The sequence below is a fragment of the Bos indicus genome, chromosome 25, assembly GCF_029378745.1.
Source record: "Bos indicus isolate NIAB-ARS_2022 breed Sahiwal x Tharparkar chromosome 25, NIAB-ARS_B.indTharparkar_mat_pri_1.0, whole genome shotgun sequence".
Taxonomy (NCBI): Eukaryota; Metazoa; Chordata; class Mammalia; order Artiodactyla; family Bovidae; genus Bos; species Bos indicus.
In genome coordinates this window covers 22,118,454-22,145,799 of record NC_091784.1, presented here as the reverse complement: position 1 = coordinate 22,145,799, position 27,346 = coordinate 22,118,454, and the positions used below count along the sequence as shown (strand labels likewise).

Below are 27,346 nucleotides of genomic sequence, written 5' to 3'. Positions count from 1 at the left end.
AGTGTGTGAGATGAGTGCAGTTGTGCGGTAGTTTGAACATTCTTTGGCATTGCCTTTTTTGGGATTGGATTTAAAACTGACCTTTTCCAGCCCTGTGGCCATTGCTGAGTTTTCCATATTTGCTGGCATATTGAATGCAGCACCTTCACAGCATCATCTTTCAGGATTTGAAATAGCTCAGGTGGAATTCCATCACCTCCACTATCTTGTTTGTAGTGATGCTCTCTAAGGCCCACTTGACTTCACATTCCAGGATATCTGGCTCTAGGTGAGTGATCACATCATCGTGATCATCTGAGTCATGAAGATCTTTTTTGTACAGTTCTTCTGTGTATTTTTGCCACCTCTTCTTAATATCTTCTGCTTCTGTTAGGTCCCTACCATTTCTGTCCTTTTTTGAGCCCATCTTTGCATGAAATATTCCCTTGGTATCTCTAATTTTCTTGAAGAGATCTCTAGTCTTTCCCATTCTACAGTTTTTTCCTCTGTTTCTTTTCATTGATCACTGAGGAAGGCTTTCTTACCTCTCCTTGCTATTCTTTGGAACTCTGCATTCAAATGGGTATATCTTTCCTTTTCTCCTTTGCTTTTCACTTCTTTTCTTTTCACAGCCATTTGTAAGGCCTCCTCAGACAGCCATTTTGCTTTTTTGCATTTCTTTTTCTTGGGGATGGTCTTGATCCCTGTCTCCTGTACAATGTCACGAACCTCCGTCCATGGTTCATCAGGCACTCTGTCTATCAGATCTAGGCCCTTAAATCTATTTCTCACTTCCACTGTATAATCATAAGGGATTTGATTTAGGTCATACCTGAATGGTCTAGTGGTTTTCCCTACTTTCTTCAATTTAAGTCTGAATTTGGCAATAAAGAGTTCATGGTCTGAGCCTCAGTCAGCTCCCAGTCTTGTTTTTTCTGACTGTATAGAGCTTCTCCATCTTCGACTGCAAAGAATATAATCAATCTGATTTTGGTATTGACCATCTGGTGATGTCCATGTGTAGAGTCATCTCTTGTGTTGTTGGAAGAGGGTGTTTGCTATGACCAGTGTGTTCTCTTGGCAAAACTCTGTTAGCCTTTGCCCTGCTTCATTTTCTACTCCAAGAGCAAAGTTGTCTATTACTTCCTACTTTTGCATTTCCAGTCCCCTGTGATTAAAAGGACATCTTTTTTTAGTGTTAGTTCTAGAAGGTCTTGTAGGTCTTCATAGAACCATTCAACTTCAGCTTCTTCAGCATTACTGATCAGGGCATAGACTTGGATTACTGTGATATTGAATGGCTTGCTTTGGAAACGGACAGAGGTCGTTCTGTTGTTTTTGAGACTGCACCCAAGTACTGCATTTAGGACTCTTTCGTTGACTGTGAGGGCTCCTCCATTTCTTCTAAGGGATTCTTGCCCATGGTGGTAGACATAACTACTTGGCTAAGTGCTGGGAATTCAGAGATGAACACTTGGTGTGTTTCAGCCTCACCATCTGATGGAGAGGAATGGGACAGCATGTGCTAAATGTGTAAGAGGTGAGAGGCTGGTGAGGTCAGAGGACTGAGGCCTGAGGGGTATGATTCGGCACAGGAGAGCAGTCCCTGTAGAAGGGGTAGGATCTTTCCAGGGGCACCAGGGAGGGGAGAGCATTTCAGATCACAGCAGCATGTGAGCAAGACATGCAAGGGCCTGAAGCATGGTGTGTGGGCTGAGCTGGGGGCGGTTGGCATGGGAATGGGAATGTCTATAAGCATATAGGGGCTCCAGTGACGGAGGGCCCTGGGTGCCATGCCAGGCGTGTTTAGTTTTATCTTGTGGGACACTGGCAGGTCTTTGGGGAAAAGATAAAATCAGGTTTGCATTTAGAAAAGATCATCCCAGTAACCCTCAGAGGACAGATTAAATGAAGCAAGGAAGGGACGGCCACTGTGATCCAGACTTGAAAGTAAGGCAGTGGCAGGGACAGGCCATGGTTCCATATAAGAAAGACCCAGCCAGAATGACCTGTGGGCATAAGAGACGGGGAAAACTGACTTGACCTTAATGGCAGAGGCAGGTAGCTGCTTGTGTCAGCTCTGGCTCCTGAGACGGATCCTGTCCCCAGCATTTGTTTGAAGATTCAGGCATTTCTTGATGAAGTCATGGGATTTGCTTTTGAAGAAGTAAGTGCCCGAAAGCTGCCATGTCCAACTTCCGTGTCCATTCAGGAGGAATCGAGCAAAGGTTTTCAGCGTCCATCAAGGGAGGTCATCTTCAGTAGATACAGAGAGTCTACTCCCCAAGCCATGCTAGAGGTTGATCATCCCATAGAACCTCCCAGCAGGCTTTGTTCCTTCTCAGGAAAGCGCCAGCCTTCCTCAATATGTCTCTCTAAACTGCAGAGTAAGCTTTATGGTGCTGATAAGCACAAGCAGTGCACAAGCCCAGCGTGTATGAGAGTGTGAGTCCTGTGGGTAGAGTTGTGCAGGGAGCTCCAGGGACGAGCTGTCCCACTCCCAAGTCTAGTGCCTCCATGACCTTTAGACTGGTGGCTCCCTTGGCTTTGACCATTCCAAAGAGATGCTCACAGAGCTCATATGTAGGAAGTGCACAGTGTTCCGGATTGCAGTGAATTGACAGCTGCCCTGAGGCTGGGCGTCGTATTAGGACGACGGCATATTCTGTTAGTGTGTTAAAACAGGAAATGAAAACGTCTGGTGTTCATCGTGCACCTGACGTCCAGCTCCCTCCTGAAGGATGCGTGGCATCTGTGTGCCTCATGAGGAGGTCCTGGGATTCAGGGAGGAGCATGAATGCTCCAGGAAGGAAGTTCCATACACGTGGCTCAGGGCATAATGGCCATCACTTTCATTACAGGATTTTGTCCACAGCTGGGAAGTATCTCTCTGACTCCTTCAGCCCTCGGAGCCTGACCGGTTTTCAAGATAGCATCTTGACAGACAAGAAGAGCTCTGCCAAGAACCCATGGCAAGAATATAATTACCTCCAGAAAGATAGCCCTGCCGAATATGGCAGTTTAATGGAAATACTTTATACCCTCAAGGTATGAGACCAGACTGATGGCATTCTTGCACTCTTGAAAGCTTTTCCCTTGTCACTCACCCTTTCCCTAACCCGGCTGCTCTGCCCACTGTGTGTGGGCCCTGAGCTGTGGCAAAGCCTGCTCCCATGTCTCTGTCTCAGTTATGTTGGGGTTTTAAGAGGCCGAGCAACTAAACCAGAGTCGAACCAACTGAAGCACAGTTGTAGGAGTCAGATTAACGGAGCTTTCTTACTGAAAGATAGGTTGGAGAATGCAGCTCTAGATCTGTAGCCAAATGAGCTTGCCATTCTTCCCCCAGAGTTAACTTGTCAGCAGGGTGGGCTGAGCTGGACAGCCCTGGACCTCTACACAGGGACAGAAGCTGGGAAGGTGGCCCCCAACCCAGCAGCCAGGGGAGGAGCAAGGGTAGAGAGAAGCCAGGCACGAGCACCCCCTCCCCCAGTGCAAGCTTCTCCATGTGGCAGCACAAGGACGTGGGAATCAGTGTTAGATTTGTTTGTCTGCCATAAAACTGACCTTGACTTTGAGCTTTGGGCCCCCGTGGGATCCAGTGGCAGAGCACCCTCCTGACAAATGGAATGAGCCATAGGCTCCCTGAGAATGACCCGAGGTTCTTAGCGGTCCATGGCATCCTTTCCAGAAACTTCCTCCCCGCCGCCCCCAGTCTGATTTGAATCTCAGTCTCTTGGTGATAAGTAGAGGAGATAGTACTGTTCCCAGAGCACCAAATTCAATCTGAAATTATCTATTTGGGCCTCGCACTCTGGAGGTGAGTGCACAGTGGCCCTCAGGATGTGTCTGACGCTTCAGCGTTGGCCCGAGAAGGGTCTCCCCCGCCCCTGCACCTTGACCCACTACCTGGCTGCGTTTGAGCTTGACAAACACTTCTCAGAGCCATTCTGCAAGTTCACTCATCCATGCTCTGTGATTAGGTTAAAGCAGCTCCGTTTATCTTTATTGCTGATCTGATTTATGTCTGTTTGTCGTAATCGGTTCACTAATAATAGCAAAACGAAGGTTACATTTTCCACCTCTGTATTTTCTCAGGCTATTTGGAAAACCTTGGGACTCGCACAGCGGGGTGGGGGGTGCATGCTCTGGTGTACGGCTGAGAGTAATTGACTTGACCTCCCTGGGAATCAGGGCTCTGCCCATCACTCTTGTTTCTACTTGACACGTCTCATCATTTTTTTTCCTTTCTTCTGTACCCCTGAGGGACAGTCACAGGTTACTTTTTCGTAAACTGTCACTCCATGAGCTGATATTAGCTTAAGTGCATCAGAATCACCTGGAAAGTGAATGAACAATATCCAGACTTGGTGATTCAAGCAGATCCTGGGTGTCTGTGACTCAGTGTGTCCCCAGGGGGTCCCGAGCACAGCCAGGATCGGAAACCATCGCTGTCAAGAACCCTCTTGCTGTTTTCCTTTCGGTGGCTTTTCAAAATGTTTAGCTCATCCCTCGTTACATTCAGGGCCTAACAACCTGCCTTCTGCATTTTCTTGTCTTAGGAAAAAGGGTCGAGTAACCACCACCTGCTCTCCGCGTCGCGATCAGCTCTGACTCGGCTTAACCAGCAGGCGCACCAGCTGGCTTTCGATTCGGTCTTCCTGCGCATCAAACAGCAGCTGCTCCTCATTCCCAAGATGGATGTGAGTCTCCCACCAACCAGCCAACGCTGCCTCTCACCTGCTATGCCGGACCTATCTTCCCTTTCCCGAGCCTTAGGAGGGGCCCACTTTGACTCTCCTGGGCTAGAAGCCTCACTGCAGGGTCACTGTTCCCTTGTAATTCATTGTTTAGCATGACTGTCTTGTGTGTGTGTATATATATATATATATTTTTTTTTTTTTTTTCCTGTTCCCAAACAATTTATTCTTCTTACGGGTTACATAACAGATCATCACTAACCCCTGCCAAGGGGCTGTCTCATCTTAATAGTAGTCACTGCGATGCTATGGTTTCAGATTGTTTTTTGGGATTATTCCTCTTGCTTGATTAACTTTCACCATTTGGAGAAGCTTACCTGTGGCCTCTCAGGGGGAAGCAAGGGAGCTTATGTGCCATTGGATAGGCTAGGGCTGGTCAGAGGAGCTATCTGATGAGGTCGAGTTGTTCTTATGCCAGATGTTTGTGGAGACTTCGTTCTGGAACTTTACCCAGGAGAGTGCCTTACCGGGGTGTGGTCTGGTGTTTTTGAGGGGAGTTTGAAGGGTAATGCTCTTTTCTATCTTTGATACTCTTGCTGTTTGGTTATTCTTGGAATGCCTTCCTCCCTTTTCTCTTCTCTGCTTGTCCTTATTACTTTTCAAGGAATTGCCCCTCAGTCCTCTATTTTCTCTACTGGCTCTTGACTTTCTCTGGGTCCAGATCTCAGGTTTCCTTTCAGATTTCTGAGACAGTCCCCTGATTAATTTTTCTTATGGACTTCTCAAGTCTATTTGAATTTGGCTTTTTTATCATTCTTCCTTGTTCTCTTTTTGGTGATTAGGATTTTTTAAAAGATAATTTTTGGGGGGACTTCCCTGACGGCTAAGACTCCTCACTCCCTTTGCAAGGGGCCTGGGTTTGATCCCTGGTGAGGGAATTAGATCCTACATGCTGCACCTCAGACCTGGCACAGCCAAAATAAATAATGAATGAAAGAAAGAGAGAAAGATAGTTTTTGGGGAAGGACCCATTTATGGGCTTTTGCTCACCAATAGATCCTTTGCTTTCTGCTGTCCCCTGGAAAATATACTAGATCAGGAGCTGAGGGCCACTCACTCATTCACTGTATGATTTGGTCAAGTCTTGTGCAAAATGCCATGAGATCTTCTCTAACCAGATCTTACATTGCTACCATGGGTGGGGTGGGGTTGCGTGTCGGGTTGGTGGTGTGGTGGCTATTGCTGTCACATCCTAGCAGAAGTGATGTCACCATAGCTATACCCAGACAGCCACGTGTGGTCTTGCTGGATCACGTGGCTGAGGCTGTTAGAGCATCTCCTTATCCTTAAAATGGGGATACAGTGATGCTCATCATATGAATATGTGAAGATTAAGTGAGGTTTCGTATATGATAGAATTTAGCAGAGTCCCATCACAGAGTAGTTGCTGAATAAGTAGTGGTTTTCTTTTTTTCTGCGATTATCAGTTTTTAAGAGTAATGATAGTTTTTAAACATAAAAATTACTCATTTTTCAGAAATTCAAACAAAACAGGAAAGTACAAGGAATAAAAGCAATAAACCCCTTCAAGGTACCTCCATCCAGAAATCATCAAGCCAGACATATCTTCCTGTCTGTTCACATGCTGAGGGCTGGGTGGGCATTGATAGATAGATGGTCCACAGGAAGAAACGGAATTGTACTACTCATGCTGATTTTTTTAAAAAAATCAAATGTGTGCAACATAGATTTTATTTGACTTTAGAAAACAAAGATAAATGAACCAAAGGAATGGTTGAACTTGAGATAATAGTTTCTTCACCATGAAAGGTATCAGTTCCCAGAAGATCTCCGCAAGATCAAGAAAGATTATAAAAACTCCTGATAGATGGAGTCACTGTTTTTGTTAGTCACGTTTCCATTTTAGATAGATACTAGCATTGATTCCGGAGAAGGCAGTGGCACCCCACTCTAGTACTCTTGCCTGGAAAATCCCATGGACGGAGGAGCCTGGTAGGCTGCAGTCCATGGGGCCACTAAGAGTCGGACACGACTGAGCGACTTCACTTTCACTTTTCACTTTCACGCATTGGAGAAGGAAATGGCAACCCACTCCAGTGTTCTTGCCTGGAGAATCCCAGGGACTGGGGAACCTGGTGGGCTGCCATCTATGGGGTCGCACAGAGTCAGACACGACTGAAGCGACTTAGCAGCAGCAGCAGCATTGATTCACTTGCCCTGAAAGCCGATGGGATTAGCATTCCTTCCTTCTCTCATCTCCCTTCCCCAACCTCCCAGGTTTGGTTGTTTTTTTGTTTTGGTTGTTTTTATCATTTTTATTTTGTCAGAGGTTAAAAAATCTCGGCCTCCTCTTCTGAAGCCTCAGTTCTGCCAGTTACCTAGTCTTCTTCGCCACTGAGCCGGGCTGGGCGCCTCCACCATCCTTTCCCCTCTACTTCTGCATTCCACGCTCATTGTTCTGCCCCTTCCTCCATTGCCTGATCTCACCTTCTCATTCAGGCCTCACCGCAAGGGTTCGGGCGCTGGGAACGGATGCAGGCAGCTGGGGATCAGGGGGAGTTCTCCCAGTGCGCCCGCAAGAAAGCACACAATGCAAAGGCAAACACTTTCGGCCTTAAGGATTTGAAAATGAAACCCTGGCCATTAAATGTTTGTTTTTAATGTTTGCTGGTAAATCGTGTTGCCCTTGTCCATTACAAGAATATAAACCAACACCATATTCCCTTTCAAGATAGGCTGTTGAAGTTTACTTTCGTTACCTGGTTAGAAAAGCCCCTTTGAAGGAAATTTTGAGTTGAAAAATAATCTGCACCATTTCCTTATTGACCTCTTCGGGTCCACCCCCTCTGCCCACTGTTTCAGGCCCTCCCACATCAGTCCACCCCGTCTCGCCCTTATTCCCAAGTACTTTTCCACTCTGGCTCTTCTTCCCCTCCACCCTCATCTTAGCCACCCTCCTCCTCTGTGAAGCCTTCCCAGGGCCTGCAGCCCACGGTGCTTGTCCTTTAGATGCTGTGCCCTTTCCCCACGACTCAGCCCTGGCTCCTGGCCACTCCCCTCTCTGCCCGTCCTGGCCTTTACCACCTCTGCTCCCTCGCTGAGCCCCTCTTTGCCAAGACTCTACCACCAGGTTGCATGGTTGCTTCTTTCTAAATCCGTCTCCATCTGTTTCCATGGCCACTGCCCTGGTTTGGGTTCTTGTCGTCTCTGAATTGTTTCTTGAGCCTCTCCACCTACAGTCCTTCTGAGATTTGCTGCATCAGTCTTCATAAAGCATTGCTCTGATTTTGTCTCTGCACATTCAGATCCCTTCCCTGGCTCCTCACAGTCAATGTGATCGTCTATTTTTAAAAACTTTTTATTATGGGAACATTACCTACATATATGCAAGAGTAGAGGGAAGAGTGTAATAAACTCTGCGTCTTCATCACCCTGCTTTGACACTGACCAACTCTTGGCTGTCCTGTGTCATATATACCTCCTTATCTAAAATAAGAGCTCTAGGGACTGCCCTGGTGGCACAGTGGATAAGAATCCACCTGCCAGTGCAGGGGACACGGGTTTGATCCCTGGTCTGGGAAGATCGCACATGCCACAGAGCGATGAAGCCTGTGCACCACAGCTGCTGAGCCCATGCTCTGGACCCTGTGCTCCGCAACAAGAGAAACCGCCTCAGTGAGAAGCCTGCACTCCACAACACAGAGTAGCCCCTGCTTGCCACAACCGGAGAAAGCAAAGTAACAAGGACCCAGCGTAGCCAAAAATAAATAAATAGAACTCTCAAAATAATCACAATACCATGCTGCTGCTGCTGCTGCTAAGTCGCTTCAGTCGTGTCCGACTCTGTGCGACCCCAGAGACAGCAGCCCACCAGGCTCTGCCGTCCCTGGGATTCTCCAGGCAAGAACACTGGAGTGGGTTGCCATTTCCTTCTCCAATGCATGAAAGTGAAAAGTGAAAGTGAAGTCGCTCAGTTGTGTCCGACTCTTCACGACCCCATGGACTGCAGCCCACCAGGCTCCTCCGTCCATGGGATTTTCCAGGCAAGAGTACTGGAGTGGGGTGCCATTGCCTTCTCCATAAGCATCCCTAAAAAGAAAATTAAAAATAATTCCTTAATGTCATCAATTAATGTTCAAATTTCTGATTGTCTTATAAATGTCATGATTTGAATCAGGATCCACACTAGCTCCGCACATTGGTGGGTATGTCTTTTATATCTCTTTTGAGACGTAACAGGTTACCTTCTCATCTCTCTCTCTCCCTCCCTTCCTCCTTCCTTGCCTCTTTCTCTTTTCTCTCGCTCTCGTTTCCCCTTTTCTTAGCCTGGTGTTCACACTGTGCATTCTCCTTCCAGCCTTTCCTCTCTGCACCTCATGCGTCCTCTGGCCAGCCCTTTCTCTAGCCGCCTTGGGCTCCTGTTCCTCTGAACTCTTATTGTATAAAATCGACATCCACCACTGAGAACTCCTGAAGTGGAAGCCTGTGTGTGTGTGTGTGTGTGTGTGTGTGTAGGTGTAGGGGGTCTAGGCTAGGAATGTGTCAGGGGGTCTCGATTCCCTAGGGAGAGCAAGAACCAAGATCAGCCATTTCTTTGTCTCTCCCTACAAAGCCTGGCACAGCACAGGCACTCAGTGTGCGTGCCTGATCCATGTGTCCCTCCCTGTGGGGTGGGAGTTAACTGAAAAAACGTAGGATATTTTGAAATGAAAGGATTCTCAGAAAAGAACAAGAAGTTTAGAAAACTACAGGGGCAGGGCTGGGGAAGAAAAGACTTTGTCTAGAGCAGGCAAATTAAGAGCTGAGTTGGTGCTCGAGAGCGTGGGGAGGAGGGCTGCAGCTTGGCCTGGGCCGGGAGCCCAGGGGCGGACGTGGTCACGCCATTCCCGGTAAGCTACTTAGAGGATCAAGCAACCAGATCGGTCTCAGGTGGCTGCAGAGAGCAGCTACCATGTGACCTCAGGAGTCCCTCCAGGAGTCCAGCCAGCAAAGGCCCTGCTTTCCAGGCTGGCTCTAGGGAGACTCGGGTAAGAATTAAGAAGCTAGACTTGTGTGTGAAGGTGTGCCGGGCTGGCCTCTGTAACCACGAGTGTACCGTAACTGGCCTCACTCTATAGAGGAGCCCAGGGAGGCTCCACAGTGACGTCGTGGTTCCACTAAATGACAAAAGGAGACATGTCGTGCTGCAGGTCTCTAGACGGGGGGTCAGGAGAGGATAGAGGGGTTGCCGGTGGGGTCTGGAGCCTCCTTCTCATCCCTTTCCCACTGAGTTCTGAGTCAGCTGAGACCTAGATCCAGGAAGCAGGTAGATCAAAAGCAGCAGCTTTACCTTATTGGCAGCAGTATTGGTGAACACGGTTCCTGCAACCAGACAGGGCTTCCGACTCACATATGGTCTCTGGGGAGGGTTTTAGCAGGGGTCCTGGTCTCTACAGGGTGCAGGCTGACGACCCCAGAGTTAGTGAGGCTACCTGTGCCCGGCAGAGAAACCCAGAACAAGAATAACCAGCTCTTTCTCTCACCTTCCAAGAAAGGTGAAGAGAGTATCGGTTCCCATTGAATAGTTGAGTTGGGAAGGTGGGACTTCCTGCTTTGTAGAGTTTTATGGATCAGAAAGGATGCAGAGAGAGAGAAAGAATTGCCTTCTCTGTGGCGGGCTTCCCGGTGATGACTGGAGGAAGAGAAACCCCTGCTCTGCCACGTGGCAATAACACCAGAGGCCAGCTCTGAGCAGAGACAGCGCCTGCGGTGGGTGCCACGTTCTTCTGTGCTTTCCCTTGCTGCCTGGGTGCTGTGACCCTGACTGCTTCCTCTCCTTCCTCCCCTAGAGCTGGAACACTGCCGGCATTGGAGAAACCCTGACCGATGACCTGCCCACCTTCAGTCTCACCCCGCTCGAGTACATCAGCAACGTAAGAGCCTCTGCACACTTTGCTCTGTGCTGATCACAGCATCTGAGACTGCGTCATGTCTGACCCTTCCACATGCAATGGTCCTGGCTGCCCCGGTGCTGTCTGGACCTGTGCTTTGGGACAGTCTCCATCCATAGCCAGGAGTTTAAGGAAATGCAGCTGACTTCCTTAAGTCAGCTGATGAAACACATGTGGATTTTGGAGCCGAACACATTCCTGCCCCTGGCCCATCCCTCTCAATGTGAGATGTGGCCAAAACCTGAGGGCTTCAAAGTGTGAGTCCAGTAGGACAGGGTCCCCAACCTTTAGGATCTAGTGCTTAATGATCTGAGGTAGAGCTGATGTAATAATAATAGGGGTAAAGTACACAATAAATGTAGTGCACTTGAATTATCCCCAAACCACACCCCCAGCCATGGGAAAATTGTCTTCCATGAAACTGGTCCCTGGAGCCAAAGATGTGGGAGACCACTGCAGCAGGAGATTCAGAGCTTGGGAAGATGGGAAGCAGGTGGTCAAATTCTTCATGACTTTTCAGAAGAACAGTGTGTCATAGTTGTGTGTTCAAACCCAAAAAAACATGTAGTGAGCACCTACCTTTTACCAGGCCTGTGTGCTCATGCTTAATTTCATAGCAGCAGGTACATCTCTTCCCTGGTGGCTCAGATGGTGAAGAATCTGCCTGCAGTATGGGAGACCTGGGTTTGATCCCTTGGTTGGGAAGATCCCCTGGAGGACAGAATGGCTACACACTCCAGTATTCTTGCTTGAAGAATTCCATGGACACAGGAGCGTGTCCATGGGGTCAGAAAGAGTCAGACACAACTGAGCGACTAATACTTCCACTTTCAAGTAAATCTCTACAAGAATTTTAGTTATACAGGCTTAATGTTAACAAAGAGCAGAATGAGCCTTGCAGGGGAACAGGGGCACCTCAAGGCCTTTGCCCCTTCACCTTTCACCCTTGGGAGCTGATTGTCTCCCAGACATCTGCATGTGGCCTCTCCTTTATTGCCCTTCCTGCAGTCCAGCTGCGTTGTTTTTAAATGTCAGTGAACCTAAGAAATGTCCGGGAGCAGCAGATCCCAATCATGTCTTCCCCATACTGTGGGAGAGTTCTGTGATTTTTCAGGGGTGATTTTGAGGTGGGTGATCTCTGCCATGAGCATTCACTTTAGGACCCACCCCTTTGTAAGTCATGACTACTGAAAAAATGGGAAAGAATTTTAAAAGTAAACACGGTACAGTTAGAGGAGGCCTGTGTGATCCCACTGGTGAGTAGCAAAGAGAATGGCCTTCCACACTCTGTTCATTGAGCAGTGTCATTGTCCACAGGGCAGTTGTTTTCCTCTGTTTTCAGGGCATCATCCAATATCCTGGACTGAGGGAGCTGAAAATGTGAGTCGGTCTTTACAACCAGTGAGAAGACTCTCATTTTTAGGATTGAGATTTGTGTGGCAGTGGTAGTTTCGTCGCTAAGTCATGTCCGACTCCTGCGACCCCATGGACGGTAGCCTGCCAGGCTCCTCTGTCCATGGGGATTCTCCAGGCAAGAACACTGGAGTGGGTTGCCATTTCCTTCTCCAGACTTGTGTGTTGCACTGTAAATTGATTCCAGAAATGATGTTGCTTTCCAGAAGGGACTCGAAAGGTTTTCACATTGACTTTTTAAAGATTATTTATCTGTCATTTTCGGTCCTGCTGGATCTTTGCTGCTCTGCTTGGGCTTTCTCTAGACGCAGTGGCTTCTCCCGTGGTGGAGCACAGGCTCTGGAGTGTGAGGGCTTCAGAAGTTGAGGCGCACAAGTTTAGTTGCCCTGAGGCATGTGGGATCTTCCCAGACCAGGGATCAAACCAGTGTTCCCCTGCATTGGCAGGCGGATTCTTAACCACCAGACCACCAGGGAAGTCCTAGACCGAGGTTTGTCTTCACAACAACTTAGTGAGCCGGTTGGTGGCAGCCGTGTTTTCACATCAGCAGCACCAAGGCTCTGGGGGATGGGAGTGGGGTGGGGAAGCCATTTACCCGGCGGCTGCTCTCTTAGGATGCCAGGATGCTGTATGTGTGTCTCACACAGGATTAATTTTATCCTTGCCACAGCCCTTTGAAGTAAGTGTGAGATCACCCTCATTTCAGAGATGATGAAACCAGGGCCCCGGCTGGTAAAGTAAGGTGCCCAACGTCACACAGTGGGAGAGTCAGAACTCAAGCCCTGGTCCTCTGACCACAGAGCTTTTCATGTTTCCTGAGTCACTGTGCTTACCTAGACAGGATATTGACGAGTATTTATTGAATATGTGAGAATAGTAGACAAACCTCTAGAGGTCTGATGAGAAGCATCTTTTCCCACATTGATTTCCAAAAAATAAACGTAGAACTCCCAAGAGAAACCTGGTGTCATGGAATCTCTCTAGGAATCACAGTGTGAGGCCCATTAATTGAAGTTCAAGGTGTCAGATGATTGAAAATTTGTACTTGACACTTTGCCTTGTTGGTGGATGCCCTCACCCACACAGAACTGTGTGAGCATTATGAGGGGATGAAACAGAACGTCCTTGGGAAAAATGAAATGGCAAAGATGCAAGGCATAATGACGATTCTTTATCTCAAGTAAAACTGGCTACAGGTGAAAGAGGTACCAAGTACAGGAATATGCCTGTGATCTCTGCACATAGTAGGTATTCAGGAAGTACTGGCTGAGTGGAACTGAAATGAAGACATTCTAACCCCAAAACTCAGCACCCTTCTCTTCCCCCAGCCTTGGGGGAAAACGGTGATTTTGTCGCCATTTCAAGCTGCAGTGTACAGTGGCTGTGGTTATTAGCCAGGTACGCGGCCACTTGTCTCATTTGAGTGAAAGATTGTGCTAAGTAAATGAAAGGAAAAGGTGCTGATGTCATTTATTTTACCATCTGCGTATGTACCTCTTTAAAAGGAGACCAAACTAACAATTTCTTATTAGCACAATGGGCTTCATTAAATGTTTGGAAATGAAGGCATTAATCTGGGCTGGTAGCTTTTGGGAGTCTGCCTTAACTTCTGGACACCTGCCATGGTGTATGTAAGGCCAGATTGAGAAGATCTTTCTCAGCTAGTTCTGGGACATTAGCTGGCAGAATCAGTATCAACTCTTAAGTGGGAATGAATGTATAGAATCAATATGAAGCAAAAAAAAAGGCAACAACAGGCTCCAGTATTTTTTTAAGAAAATATATATGATATATTACATTATATATATATAATATAAATAAATATATATCAATATATTATATAAATATATATTAATACATAAATTATATGTCTATATATAAATTATATATAAATATATATTATATATTATAAATATATATATTATATATATACTTTAAAGAAAATATATATTCAGGTTATTGTCATAACCTGAAAATCAGTCTCATTTTGGAACGAAACATATACTTAGCTTATGCTTGCCTTTACTTTGTCCTAAACAATTGTGAGTTGTAATGGAAATAGGTGTCTAAAATGTACCCATGATGACACACACATGACTAACCCTGAGTTGCTTTATGGCTCATCTCTAATGTCTTGTAACCCTACCTTTGCGATTCCTCACCAACCAAGAAGGTTTATTTTCTAGAGTTTGTATTATGAAAACATACAATTTTCCCTCCAAATTAACTTATAAACTGCTTTCCCCCTACTCCCCCCACAAAACTCCTTCCTTCACCTGCTTCAGGAACCTGGAAGGAAGAGACCCAGATCCACATCCAAAAGACACGACTGAAATTCTTGCTTGACTATGCACTTGTTGACATTAGCATCTTACCGGTTTTTAATCCATGAACAGTAATAATAACATATTTACACAAGCACTTTAAATTTTACAAAGCACTCTGGTAATCCATTACTCATTTGAGGTAGAGCTCACATTGAATGCATTCCAGAAATATTGAGGCCATTAGTGAGAAGGATGAATCTATGATCTGCATGCAAACTGGCAGTGGTTTTATTTTTCAGACGTTGCCTAACCCATATTACCACACACTGGACAGATCAGGCCTGGGGCTGCCAACAGGTCTCGCAGTTTTGTCTGCCCACCATTTGCCTTCTCATGAACGTCCTGCATGCGATCGTTACACGCATGCGTCAGCACCGGGCTGACAGCGCTCTCTTTTGTTTCAGATCGGGCAGTATATCATGTCCCTCCCCCTGAACCTGGAGCCATTCGTGACTCAGGAGGACTCAGCCTTAGAGCTGGCCTTGCATGCCGGGAAGCTGCCGTTTCCTCCTGAGCAAGGTGAGAGAGACGTGCGGGACAGGGAGCAGCAGGCTGGGATGTGATCGCAGGCTCCTTGCAGCCTCACCCATATCACACACATGTCCTTCACACTCCCAATGAAATAGGAGTCGGAGTGCACAGGAGTGACTGGGTGAGATTGGGGTTTTCTTATTGTACCCACCGAGGGACTTCTGCAGGACGGAGTGTGTAAGGGAAGGCTCACTGTGCAAGGTGTCTCTGGGTGAACCCCCCCAGTGCCCTCAGTGGGAAGGTGGTGGCAGGTGGGCCTGGGCTCGTAGGCATTCACTGATGACAGAAGGGAGCTCACAGGGCGGGGGGGTTCGCTAGGGGCACTCTCTCTGCTCCCCCTCTCTGTGGGCCACGTGCGGAGTAAAGTGGACCCTTGTAGGTACAGTTCTTGTCAGAACAAAAATAAACTCTTCAGCACAGAGGTTTGCATTTCCTGTCCAATTGCCTCTGACTGCAGCAAGCTCCCAACTCCCCAGGGCTCCTGGGTCTATAAACTGACAAGGTAAAAATACAACACATGAACACATTTCCTTTTCCTCATTCTCTTGGCCTGACAGATTTGAACAGGGGCCACGTACTCTCTGATCAAAAATCATCTTCTCTCTAAATTGGGCACGATAGGCCTCCCTCTTTAAGGCTGAACAGACAGGAAAAAAGAATCACTTGGTGTATAAAGGATTCAGCAGCTCAAGAGAAGGCACCACGCTGAAAATAAAATCACATTGAAAGATTATAAATTAAGGGTTGCTAAAAGGGATCTCATGTAAATGCAGATAAAAAAAAAAGATGACTGCATCACTGTTAGAAGAAGTTGAATCAAATCAGAAGATAATAAATAGGACTAAATGATTCTTTGTGTGGGTAACAGGTGGATTTCATAGTGAACCCGTAGTAGCCAGTACCCTGGTGTGTCCAGTAGTGCAGCACCAATGTATGTAAAGAAGAAGCTGACAGACATGTAATGGCAAAACCACATGAGTACTGAGAAAACCTCGTACCTCTCATTTAGGCTTTCACAGGAAGATTAATGAGAAAAGAGAAATGTTCCGTATAATCAGTGCATTTGACTGAATCAATACATCAAGCTTTTTATCCCACAGAGAATTAGGATTGTTCTCAAATTTCCACAAACTGTTTGTAAAAGTAATACAAATAAAATCTATAAGTTTCATAAGATTATAAATGTTGACGATACTTATATAATTTTTTGGCTGCTGACATGTGAGATCTTAGTCTCTTGACCACGGATTGAACCCAGGCTCCCTGCAGTGGAAGCGTGGAGTCTTAACCATTGGACCACCATGGAAGTCCCTGATACTCATATAGTTTTTGGAAAAAAGAATAATTCTGTTTAAAATTCAGATTTAAAATGTGAAACCTGCTAAGCTTATCTATGAGTGAGAATTAATTAATCTTAGGGATAAGGAAGAGAAGACTTTGAAATGAAAAAAATTGTAAAAAATATAAATGGTAAGCTGGAAAAAATAGCAACATATATGATAGATGATGGTTATATCCTCATTTTATAAAAGTTCTTATGAATCAGTAAGAAAAAAGTGAACACCCACAGAAAAATAAGTAAATAACCTGAAGGCATTCCATAAGCTAAAACATATAAAGAAATGTTTAACCTCAGTAATTCTCAAAGAGCTGCAAATGAAAGTAACATGGTTCATTTTTTATAACCAATTTTTTATAATCAAATTGACTGCATTTACATCCATTTGGTTTAAGTGTTTATTTAATATTTGGCAAGGTGGAGGAAAACAGTTTAAATTGTACAGTTTGAATTCCTGAAGGACTATTTGACATAAGATCAAAGGCCTTAGAAATGTGTATACCTTTTAGATCAGGAATTCTGCTATTAAGTGTGCTAATAAAATAATCACGAGTATAGCTCTATGAATGTATGTCCCACCATTGTTTATAAAAGCAAAGCATCAGAAAGAAAAATAAATGTGAAACTGTAGAAATTTTGATTAGAAATTTTTGGTATATCCATATAACTAAATGCTGTACAACCATTAACTCATTCAGTTCAGTTCAGTCTCTCAATCATGTCTGACTCTTTGCGGCCCCATGGACTGCAGCTTGCCAGGCTTCCCTGTCCATCACCAACTCCCTCAGCTTGCTCAAACTCACATCCATTGAGTCGGTGACACCATCCAAACATCTCATCCTCTGTCGTCCCCTTCTCCTCCTGCCTTCCATCTTTCCCAGCATCAGGGTCTTTTCCAAGGAGTCAGTTCTTCACATCAGGTGGCCAAAGTATTGAAGCTTCAGCCTCAGCATCAGTCCTTCCAATGAATATTCAGGACTGATTTCCTTTAGGATTGACTGATCTCCTTGGAGTCCAAGAGAGTCTCAAGAGTCTTCTCCAACACCACAGTTCAAAAGCATCAGTTCTTCAGCGCTCAGCTTTCTTTATGATCCAATGCTCACATCCATACATGACTACTGGAAAAACCATAGCTTGGACCATATGGACCTTTGTTGGCAAAATAATGTCTTTGCTTTTTGATATGCTATCTAGGTTTGTCATAGCCTTTCTTCCAAGGAGCAAGTGTCTTTTAATTTCATGGCTGCAGTCACCATCTGCAATGGTTTTGGAGCCCCCAAAAAATAATCTGTCACTGTTTCCATTGTTTCCCCATCTATTTACCATGAGGTGATGGGACCAGATGCCATGATGTTAGTTTTCTGAATGTTGAGTTTTAAGCCAGCTTTTTTGCTCTCCTCTTTCACTTTCATCAAGAGGGTCTTCAGTTCCTCTTCTCTTTCTGCCATAAGGATGGTGTCATCTGCATATCTGAGGTTATTGATATTTCTCCCAGCGGTCTTGATTCCACCTTGTGCTTCATCCAGCCCGGCATTTAGCATGATATACTCTGCATATAAGTTAAATAAACAGGGTGACAGTATACAGCCTTGACATACTCCTTTCCCAATTTGAAACCAGTCAGTTGTTCCATGTCCAGTTCTAACTGTTGCTTCTTGACCTGCATACAGATTTCTCAGGAGGCAGGTCAGGTGGTCTGGTATCCCATCTCTTTCAGAATTTTCCAGACTTTGTTGTGATTCACACAAAGGCTTTGGCATAGTCAGTAAAGCAGAAGTAGATGTTTTTCTGGAACTCTTGCTTTTTCAGGGATCCAGCGGATGCTGGCAATTTGATTTCTGGTTCCTCTGCCTTTTCTAAATCCAGCTTGAACATCTGGAAGTTCTCGGTTCACATACTGCTGAAGCCTCACTTGGAGAATTTTCTATTTTCTAGAAAATAGAAAATTTCTAATTTTCATAACTTTGCTAATCTGTGAGATGAGTGCAATTGTGCGGTAGTTTGAACAGTCTTTGACATTGCCTTTCTTTGGGACTGGAATGAAAACTGACCTTTTCCAGTCCTGTGGCCGCTGCTGAGTTTTCCAAGTCTGCTGGCATATTGAGTGCAGCACTTCAAAGTGTCATCTTTTAGGATTTGAAATAGCTCAGCTGGAATTCTGTCTCCTCTACTAGCTTTGTTTGTAGTGATGCTTCCTAAGGCCCACTTAACTTTGCATTCCAGGATGTCTGGCTCTAGGTGAGTGATCACACCATCATGGTTATCTGAGTCATGAAGATCTTTTTTGTGTAGTTCTTCTGTGTATTCTTGCCACCTCTTCTTAATATCTTCTGCATCTGGTAGGTCCCTACGCTTTGTCATTTATTGTGCCCATCTTTGCATGAAAAGTTCCCTTGGTATCTCTAATTTTCTTGAGGAGATCTCTAGTCTTTCTCATTCTATTGTCTTCCTCTGTTTCTTTGCACTGATCACTGAGGAAGGCTTTCTTATCTCTCCTTGCTGTTCTTTGGAACTCTGCATTCAGATGGGTATATCTTTGCTTTTCTACTTTGCCTTTCACTTCTCTTCTTTTCTCAGCTATTTGTAAGGCCTCCTCAGACAACCATTTTGCCTTTTTGCATTTCTTTTTCTTTGGGATGTTCTTGATCACTGCCTCCTGTATAAGGTCATGAATCTCTGTTCATAGTTCCTCAGGCACTCTATCAGATCCCTTGAATCTGTTTGTCACTTCCGCTGTATAATCATAAGGGATTTGATTTATGTCATACCTGAATGGTCTAGTGGTTTTCCCTACTTTCTTCAATTTAAGTCTGAATTTGGCAATAAGGAGTTCATGGTCTGAGCCACAGTCAACTCCTGGTCTTGTTTTTGCTGACTGTATAGAGCTTCTCCAGCTTTGGCTGCAAAGAATATAATCAGTCTGATTTCGGTGTCGGCCATCTGGTGATGTCCACGTGTAGAGTCATCTCTTGTGTTGCTGGAAAAGGATGTTTGCTATGACCAATTTGTTCTCTTGGCAAAACTCTGTTAGCCTTTGCCCTGCTTCATTTTGTACTCCAAGGCCAAACTTGGCTGTTACTCCAGGTATCTCTTGACTTCCTTCTTTTACATTCCAGTCCCCTGTGATGAAAAGGACATCTTTTTTTGGTGTTAGTTCTAGAATGTTGTGTAGGTCATCATAAAACCATTCAACTTCAGCTTCTTCGGCATTAGTGGTTGGGGCATAGACTTGGATTACTGTGACATTGAATGCTTTGCTTGGAAATGAACAGAGATCATTCTGTCATTTTTGAGATTACAAAAATATTTAATGCAGTATACAGTATGAGTCCGTTTGAAAAAAAGCTTCTATGTATGTAAGTGGAAGAAGAAAAGACTAGGGGACTTCCCTGGCTATCCAGTGGTTAGGACTCTGCACTTTCACTGCCGAGGGTATTGGTTCGATCCCTGGTCGGGGAACTAAGGTCTGTTAAGCTCTGTGGTGAGGCCAGAAAGAAAAGACTGGAGAACGCTCACCACCACGATCAGTTGATGTATCCACTTTGAAAACAGTTTGGCATTTTCTAATAAGAGGGACAGTGTGCATACCCTCAGCCTATCAGGTTACTCCAAGATGTACATCCTAGAACCTCTTCAATAGGTGCCTCCATATATATCTGTAAGGATATTTGTGGTGACTTGATAATAGCCACAGACCAGAAGCCACAAACCGAATATCCATCAGCAGTCAGTGGGTGCTTACATTATGGTGTAGTCAACCAGTCCATTCTGAAGGAGATCAGCCCTGGGATTTCTTTGGAAGGAATGATGCTAAAGCTGAAACTCCAGTACTCTGGCCACCTCATGCGAAGAGTTGACTCATTGGAAAAGACTCTGATGCTGGGAGGGATTGGGGGCAGGAGGAGAAGGGGATGACAGAGGATGAGACGGCTGGATGGCATCACTGACTCAATGGACGTGAGTCTCAGTGAACTCCGGGAGTTGGATATGGACAGGGAGGCCTGGTGTGCTGCGATTCATGGGGTCACGAAGAGTCGGACATGACTAAGCGACTGATCTGATCTGATCTGATGGGATGAAATAGTATGCAGTATTAAAGGTGAATAAGCTACAGCAATACATAATGACATGAATGATTCTGACAAACATATTATCGAGCAAAAGAAGTAAGACAGAATGTGAACAGCCAAAGCTCGAAGGCTTGCGGGGGATACAGAGCATGGTACCTGGGATCCTGCTATGTGTGACTGGAGAGGCGTGTGGGAGATTTCAGGTCCTGGCAGTGGCCTTTGTCTTGAGCATAGAAGTGGTTGCATTGGCATTGGCTTTATGGTTCTTCTTTAAGACATGTAATTTTTTTTATATATGTTCTACCACGTGTATGATATATCTCATAACTTGTACAAGAAGAAAACCAAAGATCAGACCCTAGGAGTATAAATTGATAAAGGTTGTCTGGAGGGTGATTTCCATCAACAGCTAAAGGATACCCATCCTTTTTGATCCAACAGCTCTTCTTCTGCATGCCCATCCTAGAGGAATCCATGTATATGTGCCCACAGAGGTGCATATGAGGCAGTTCATTGCACAAAATTACAAAACCCAAGTGTCTATTACTCAGGGAGTAGATAAATATATTGTGATGTATCCATAATGTTGAAAATTTCTTTTTGATTTTCTTTATGGGAGGTAGAACTATTTGTACCTAGAGATAAGGTCTTCAAAAATACGGATTTTATATATTGTTAAGACAGAAAAGATCTGTTATTGTTAAGACAAAAAAGCAGATACAGAATAATTCATGCAGTATTATTTCTGTTTGAAAATACCCCCACCTTGTCTATTTCTACATGCATGTTTGCATGTAAAAGTATTGAATATAGATCTGGCAGAATATGAACCAAACTCTCTTCCATTGTGGTTTGATGAATTTCTTTAGTATTATGTTTCGATTCCTTTCTAATTATCTTTTGTGTATCTACTGTAGGTTTTTGCTTTGTGGTTGCCATGAGGTTCACATATAATATATATATACACACACACATACTTCAGTATATTTTAAATTGATAGAAACTTACACTTGAATGCATTTTTAAAAACTCTACATTTTTACCTCCCCCATCACATTAACTTTTTTATGTCATATATCTTTTTGAGTATCCCTTGACTAATTTTTTTAGTTAATTTTACCTCTTTTGTGTTTTAACTTTCATACTAGCATATTCTGCCTTAACTATATATTCACCTTTTACCAGAGAGATTTTTATTTTCATGTTTTCTTGTTATTAGTTAGCACCTTTTCTTTTCAGCTTAAAGAAGACCCTTCAATGTTTCTTACAAGGCTGGTTTAGTAGTGGTAAACTCCTTTAACTGTTACTTATCTTGAAAACTCTCTCTCTCAGTTCTGAATGATAACCTGAGTGATAGACTGTTCTTGGTTGGAAGTTTTTTCCTTTCAGCACTTTGAGTATAACATGCCAGTCCCTCTGACTTGAAGAGTTTCTGTTGAAGTATCAGCTGATAAAAAAAATTAGCTGATAATCTTACGGGGTTTCCTTGCATATCGCAAGGTTTTGTGTTTTCTTCCCCCCATTGCATTTAAGATTCTCTTTAACTTTTGACATTTCACTTGTAAAGTCTGTTGGTGTGGTTCTCTTTGGGTTCATCTTATTTGGAACTCTGTGTCCTGGATCTTGATTTCTGTTTCCTTCCTCAGGTTAGGGAAGTTTTCAGCCATTAGTTCTTCAAATAAATTTTCTGCTTGTTTCTCTCTTCTCCTTCTGGGACCCCTATAATGCAAACGTTATTCTACTCGATGTTGTCCAATAAGTCTCTTAAGTTATCCTCACTTTTTAAAATTCTTTCTTTTTGCTGATCTGTTTGCATGAGTTCCACTGCTCTGTCTTCCAGGTCAGTGAATCGTTCTTCCGGTTCATCTAATCTGCTGTTGAATCCCACTAACGTATTTTTCAGTTCATATTCTTGAGCTCTATTATTTCCGTTTGGTACTTTCTTGTATTTTCTCTCTTTTTGTTGATGTCCTCACTGTTCATCCATTCTTTGCCCAAGCTGGGTGACCATCTTTATGACCGTGAGTTTGAACTCTTTTTCAGGTAGATGACTTATGTCTGTTTCATTAAGGCATTTTTCTCAGGTTCAGTCTCTTTCTTTCATTTGGAAACTATTCCTCTGTTCCCTCATTTTGCTTGACTCTCTGCGTTGGCCTCCGTGTAACAAGCGAAAGAGCCCCCTCTCCCAGGCTTGAAGGAATGGCTTTGTGTAGGAAATGAACCTTATCACTCAGCTTCACCCTAGCTCTCGGTTGTCTCTTATACCTTTGTGGCTGTCCAGGAAGCCTGGTTTGTTTCTTGATGGGTCCCGGGATGTGCCAAGACCTGTCTGTTCCTAAAGGGGTGATTACATTGAGCGCCCAGATTCAGGCTGATTGGAAGCCAGATCCGCAGGTAACAGCTTTTGAAGTATGCAGGGGCTGCAGTCATGGACCCTGCTGCCTTCCAGACTGGAAGATCTGGTCTGGAGGTGTCTCGTGGGCGACAGCTGCAAGAATGGGGACTTAGAGGAGTGTGGAAGCTCCTTGCTGGGAGGCACCATTGAGCAGGGGTGAAGCCAAGGGAGGGGGCACGAGTGATGTCTCCCTGCCTGCCTTCCCAGAGGGCACCTCTGTAGCCCGGGTGGCAAACCTGAGGCCAGTCCTGCAGGTTGAAGCTTCAGGACAATTAAATGGGCCTTTTTCACATGCAGACCGGTTGTGTTACCGTCTCCTGTCTGGTGTCCTGGGTGTGGTATCCTGCCCAGAATACCACAGCATTTTCTGATAGAAAAATGTTCAGCATTTTCTGAGGAAAAAACTCAGTGTTTTCTGACAGAAAAAAAGATTTTTTGTCATAATGCGTCAGAGTCGACGCCTTAGAGTTGATGTGTTTTGTATTGGTGTCACAGCATAATAGCATATTACAAGGCTTAAGGACTCAAGGTCTCTTTGTAGAGTTATCACTGCTCTACACTGAATGAAAGCCACCGTGCTTCTGTTTGATTGGACATCCCTTTGGTGTCCGTTGTTTGGAAGTCAGTGATACTTGCCACTGAAATTCACATCCATAGATTTATTATATACTTCCACGGAACTTTGTTTTTAAGTGACACTATGCATACAGACTTCATTTCTATGTCTATCAAGAAATGTACTTAATTCTCCGTGTTATCCTTGACTCTTTAAGGGCTGTGCTATAATGAGAATATGTTCTATCTTACTGTTAAACTCTAATTACATATACTAAGACCGTCCTTTGGATCCTATAAATGTGAATTTTGATGTAATAAGTGCTAATAAAATTATACTGAAACAGTAAAAAAAAAAAAAAAAAAATTAAAATGACTTTCTGATTGCTATGGTCCTGCAGGGCCCAGGAGCATAAGCCCCTCTGGTCATCAGAGTCAGGCAACCGAGGCGTTCCCTGTGGGGAACCAGGGTTGGGAAGGAGCGCGGCAGGGGGTGGGGGGGCAGGGCACACCTGCTTTTAGTGGTGCAGAAGGAGAGCGCAGGGCGGGGGGCAGGGGGTGGTGCCCACACCCTCAGCTTTCAGGAGGCTGTGTCTCCGCCTGCCCCTCTGTGCCCCGAGGGGGAGAGTGCAGAATGGCGTTTTCCATCACCTCTCCTCCCCCAGGATATTCCCTGTGCCTCTGGCTGAAGCTTTAAGACTAGCAACTGAATTTCCTTCATGTGTAATCCGGTCACCTCTCAAACTGCTGCCTTTGCTCTGGTTCCCAGGATGAGTCTCTGTGTTCGAGCTCCTCAACAGGAGTATCTCAGATCCCCACAGCACCCCCAGGTCCCACTGGTTTCAGAGCCAGATGTTTTGGGGACCTCATCTGACTGGTGCAGGTCCCAGGGTTGGCGCGCCGGATGTGGGGCACAGACAGACCCTTCGCTCCTCAGGGAGGGGCTCTGCCCGTGAGATCCCTCCCTGCTGTGTGGGGGTTTTGTTCTCTGCCTCTCCAGGGGGAAGAAGTGAGTTCAGGGTCTTCGTGTGTCACCATCTTGATCCTAAGTGATTTTTATTTTCATCTAATGGCTAATATACTTTTTTTTTAAGCGGAAGATCTCTTGTTGCCTTCCCCTTTTATTTTTTAATTAAAATTATTTATTTATTTATTTCTGGCTGCACAGCGTCTTTGTTGCTGCATGCGGGCTTTCTCTATTTGCAGTGAGCAGGGGCTACTCTCTACCTGCGGTGCTCCAGCTTCTCGCTGCGGGGGTTTCTTGCAGAGCACAGGCTCTAGAGCGCGCACAGGCTCGGTTGCCCTGTGGCATGTGGAGTCTTCCCAGATCAGGGATTGGACTGTGTCCCCTATATGGGCAGGCAGAGTCTTAACCACTGGACCACCGGGAGCAGTCCACTAATATGCTTTTTAAGTTTAGAGAAAAATTTTAGGGGCTTCCCTGGTGGTCTAGTGGTTAAGAATCTGCCTTGCAATGCAAAGGCTGCTGGTTTGACACCCAGTCCAGGAAGATCCCACATGCCTCAGGGCAGTTGAGCCCGTGTGCCACAACTGCTGAAGCCCGTGTGCCCTAGAGCCTGTACTCCTCAACAAGAGAAGCCACTGCAGTGAGAAGCCCTAGCATCGCAACTTGAGAGTAGACCCTGCTACCTGCAAATGGAGAAAGCTTGTGCGGCAACAGAGACAGCACCACCAAAAGTAAATAAGTGTTTTGTTTTAAAATGCTCCCAATATAAAACAAAAAAAGGAAAACCTTAAAAAAAATTTTTTTTAACTATTTTTCATGCCACTTTCTATACACACACCCAAATCATGAGACTAGTACAGTGAAACCCAGACACTTATCACCTGGGTTTAAGAATGGCTTCTTCTTGTTTCATATATTCTGCTCACATTTTTTGCTAGAGTATTTAAATCAAATCCCAGGCATCATGTTATTTCATTTAGGAATAGTTGACTTAGAAATACTTCATTTTGTATCTTTTACTGGTAAGGATTAAATTCAGGTTCACATTCTTTGGCAAGAGAATGTAGTGCTGTATTTATTGTCTGTTGCCTTACATCAGGAGGAGCATAATAGCTTATTGTTTCACTGCCGATACATATATAGAGATTTAGTGAGTATGTGGTTGTTTCCATTCACTCACTTAAATGTTTATTAATTGTTTACCATGTGCTAGGCTCTGGGTTGAACATTGTTAAGAAGGAAAAAAAACCTTCCAGCCACAAAATAGCATTGTAATACTGGTTGAAACCATAACAACAAAAAAGAAACTGACCTGGATAATTTTTTGTTTTAAATCTTTCATTCAATATGTTACTATGAAAATTTTCAAGCATACAAAAAATTGGAAAGAATTACCCAGTGAACTAGCATTCCAGATCAGATCAGTCGCTCAGTCGTGTCCGACTCTTTGCGACCCCATGAACTGCAGCACACCAGGCCTCCCTGTCCATCACCAACTCCCGGAGTTCACCCAGACTCATGTCCATCGAGTCAGTGATGCCATCCAGCCATCTCATCCTCTGTCATCCCCTTCTCCTCCTGCCCCCAATCCCTCCCAGCATCAGAGTCTTTTCCAATGAGTCAACTCTTCGCATGAGGTGGCCAAAGTACTGGAGTTTCAGCTTTAGCATCATTCCTTCCAAAGAAATCCCACGGCTGATCTCCTTCAGAATGGACTGGTTGGATCTCCTTGCAGTCCAAGGGACTCTCAAGAGCCTTCTCCAACACCACAGTTCAAAAGCATCAATTCTTCAGCGCTCGGCCTTCTTCACAGTCCAACTCTAACATCCATACATGACCACAGGAAAAACCATAGCCTTGACTAGACGGACCTTTGTTGGCAAAGTAATGTCTCTGCTTTTGAATATGCTATCTAGGTTGGTCATAACTTTCCTTCCAAGGAGTAAGCATCTTTTAATTTCATGGCTGCAGTCACCATCTGCAGTGATTTTGGAGCCCCCAAAAATAAAGTCTGACACTGTTTCCCCATCTATTTCCCATGAAGTGATGGGACCGGATGCCATGATCTTCGTTTTCTGAATGTTGAGCTTTAAGCCAACTTTTTCACTCTCCACTTTCACTTTCATCAAGAGGCTTTTTAGTTCCTCTTCACTTTCTGCCATAAGGGTGGTGTCATCTGCATATCTGAGGTTATTGATATTTCTCCTGGCAATCTTGATTCCAGCTTGTGTTTCTTCCAGTCCAGAGTTTCTCATGATGTACTCTGCATATAAGTTAAATAAACAGGGTGACAATATACAGCCTTGACGTACTCCTTTTCCTATTTGGAACCAGTCTGTTGTTCCATGTCCAGTTCTAACTGTTGCTTCCTGACCAGCATACAAATTTCTCAAGAGGCAGATCAGGTGGTCTGATATTCCCATGTCTTTCAGAATTTTCCACAGTTTATTGTGATCCACACAGTCAAAGACTTTGGCATAGTCAATAAAGCGGAAATAGATGTTTTTCTGGAACTCTCTTGCTTTTTCCATGATCCAGCGGATGTTGGCAATTTGATCTCTGGTTCCTCTGCCTTTTCTAAAACCAGCTTGAACATCAGGAAGTTCACGGTTCACATCTTGCTGAAGCCTGGCTTCGAGAATTTTGAGCATTACTTTACTAGCGTGTGAGATGAGTGCAATTGTGTGGTAGTTTGAGCATTCTTTGGCATTACCTTTCTTTGGGATTGGAATGAAAACTGACCTTTTCCAGTCCTGTGGCCACTGCTGAGTTTTCCAAATTTGCTGGCATATTGAGTGTAGCACTTTCACAGCATCATCTTTCAGGATTTGGAATAGCTCATTCCAGTCCCCATATTTTTTCTTTTCTGAAGATTTTATTGAAGTACAGTTGATTTACAGTGTTGTGTTAGTTTCTCATGTACAGCAAACTAATTCAGTTATACATATATATAAATTCTTCTTCATATTCTTTTCCAGCATTTTAACAGTGAAAGTTTTATGAAGCAGATGGTTAAACAGCCAATAGGAACTTTTTGGCTTAGATACGGGCTTCCCTGGTGGCTCAGATGGTAAATGTGGGAGACCTGGGTTCAATCCCTGGGTCAGGAAGATCCCCTGAAG

The 27,346-nt window shown here is 44.7% G+C and overlaps 1 protein-coding gene across 1 annotated transcript in view; it reads left to right on the top strand.

The window, feature by feature from the left end:
- The window catches only part of COG7 (component of oligomeric golgi complex 7), a 90,471-nt gene that overhangs the window by 58,956 nt on the left and 4,169 nt on the right, over positions 1 to 27,346 (top strand). The window contains exons 12-15 of the mRNA XM_070779797.1: positions 2,841 to 3,027; positions 4,539 to 4,679; positions 10,526 to 10,609; positions 14,772 to 14,886. Coding sequence (XP_070635898.1) covers positions 2,841 to 3,027; positions 4,539 to 4,679; positions 10,526 to 10,609; positions 14,772 to 14,886 — 527 coding nt within the window. The remainder of the gene's footprint in view (positions 1 to 2,840; positions 3,028 to 4,538; positions 4,680 to 10,525; positions 10,610 to 14,771; positions 14,887 to 27,346) is intronic.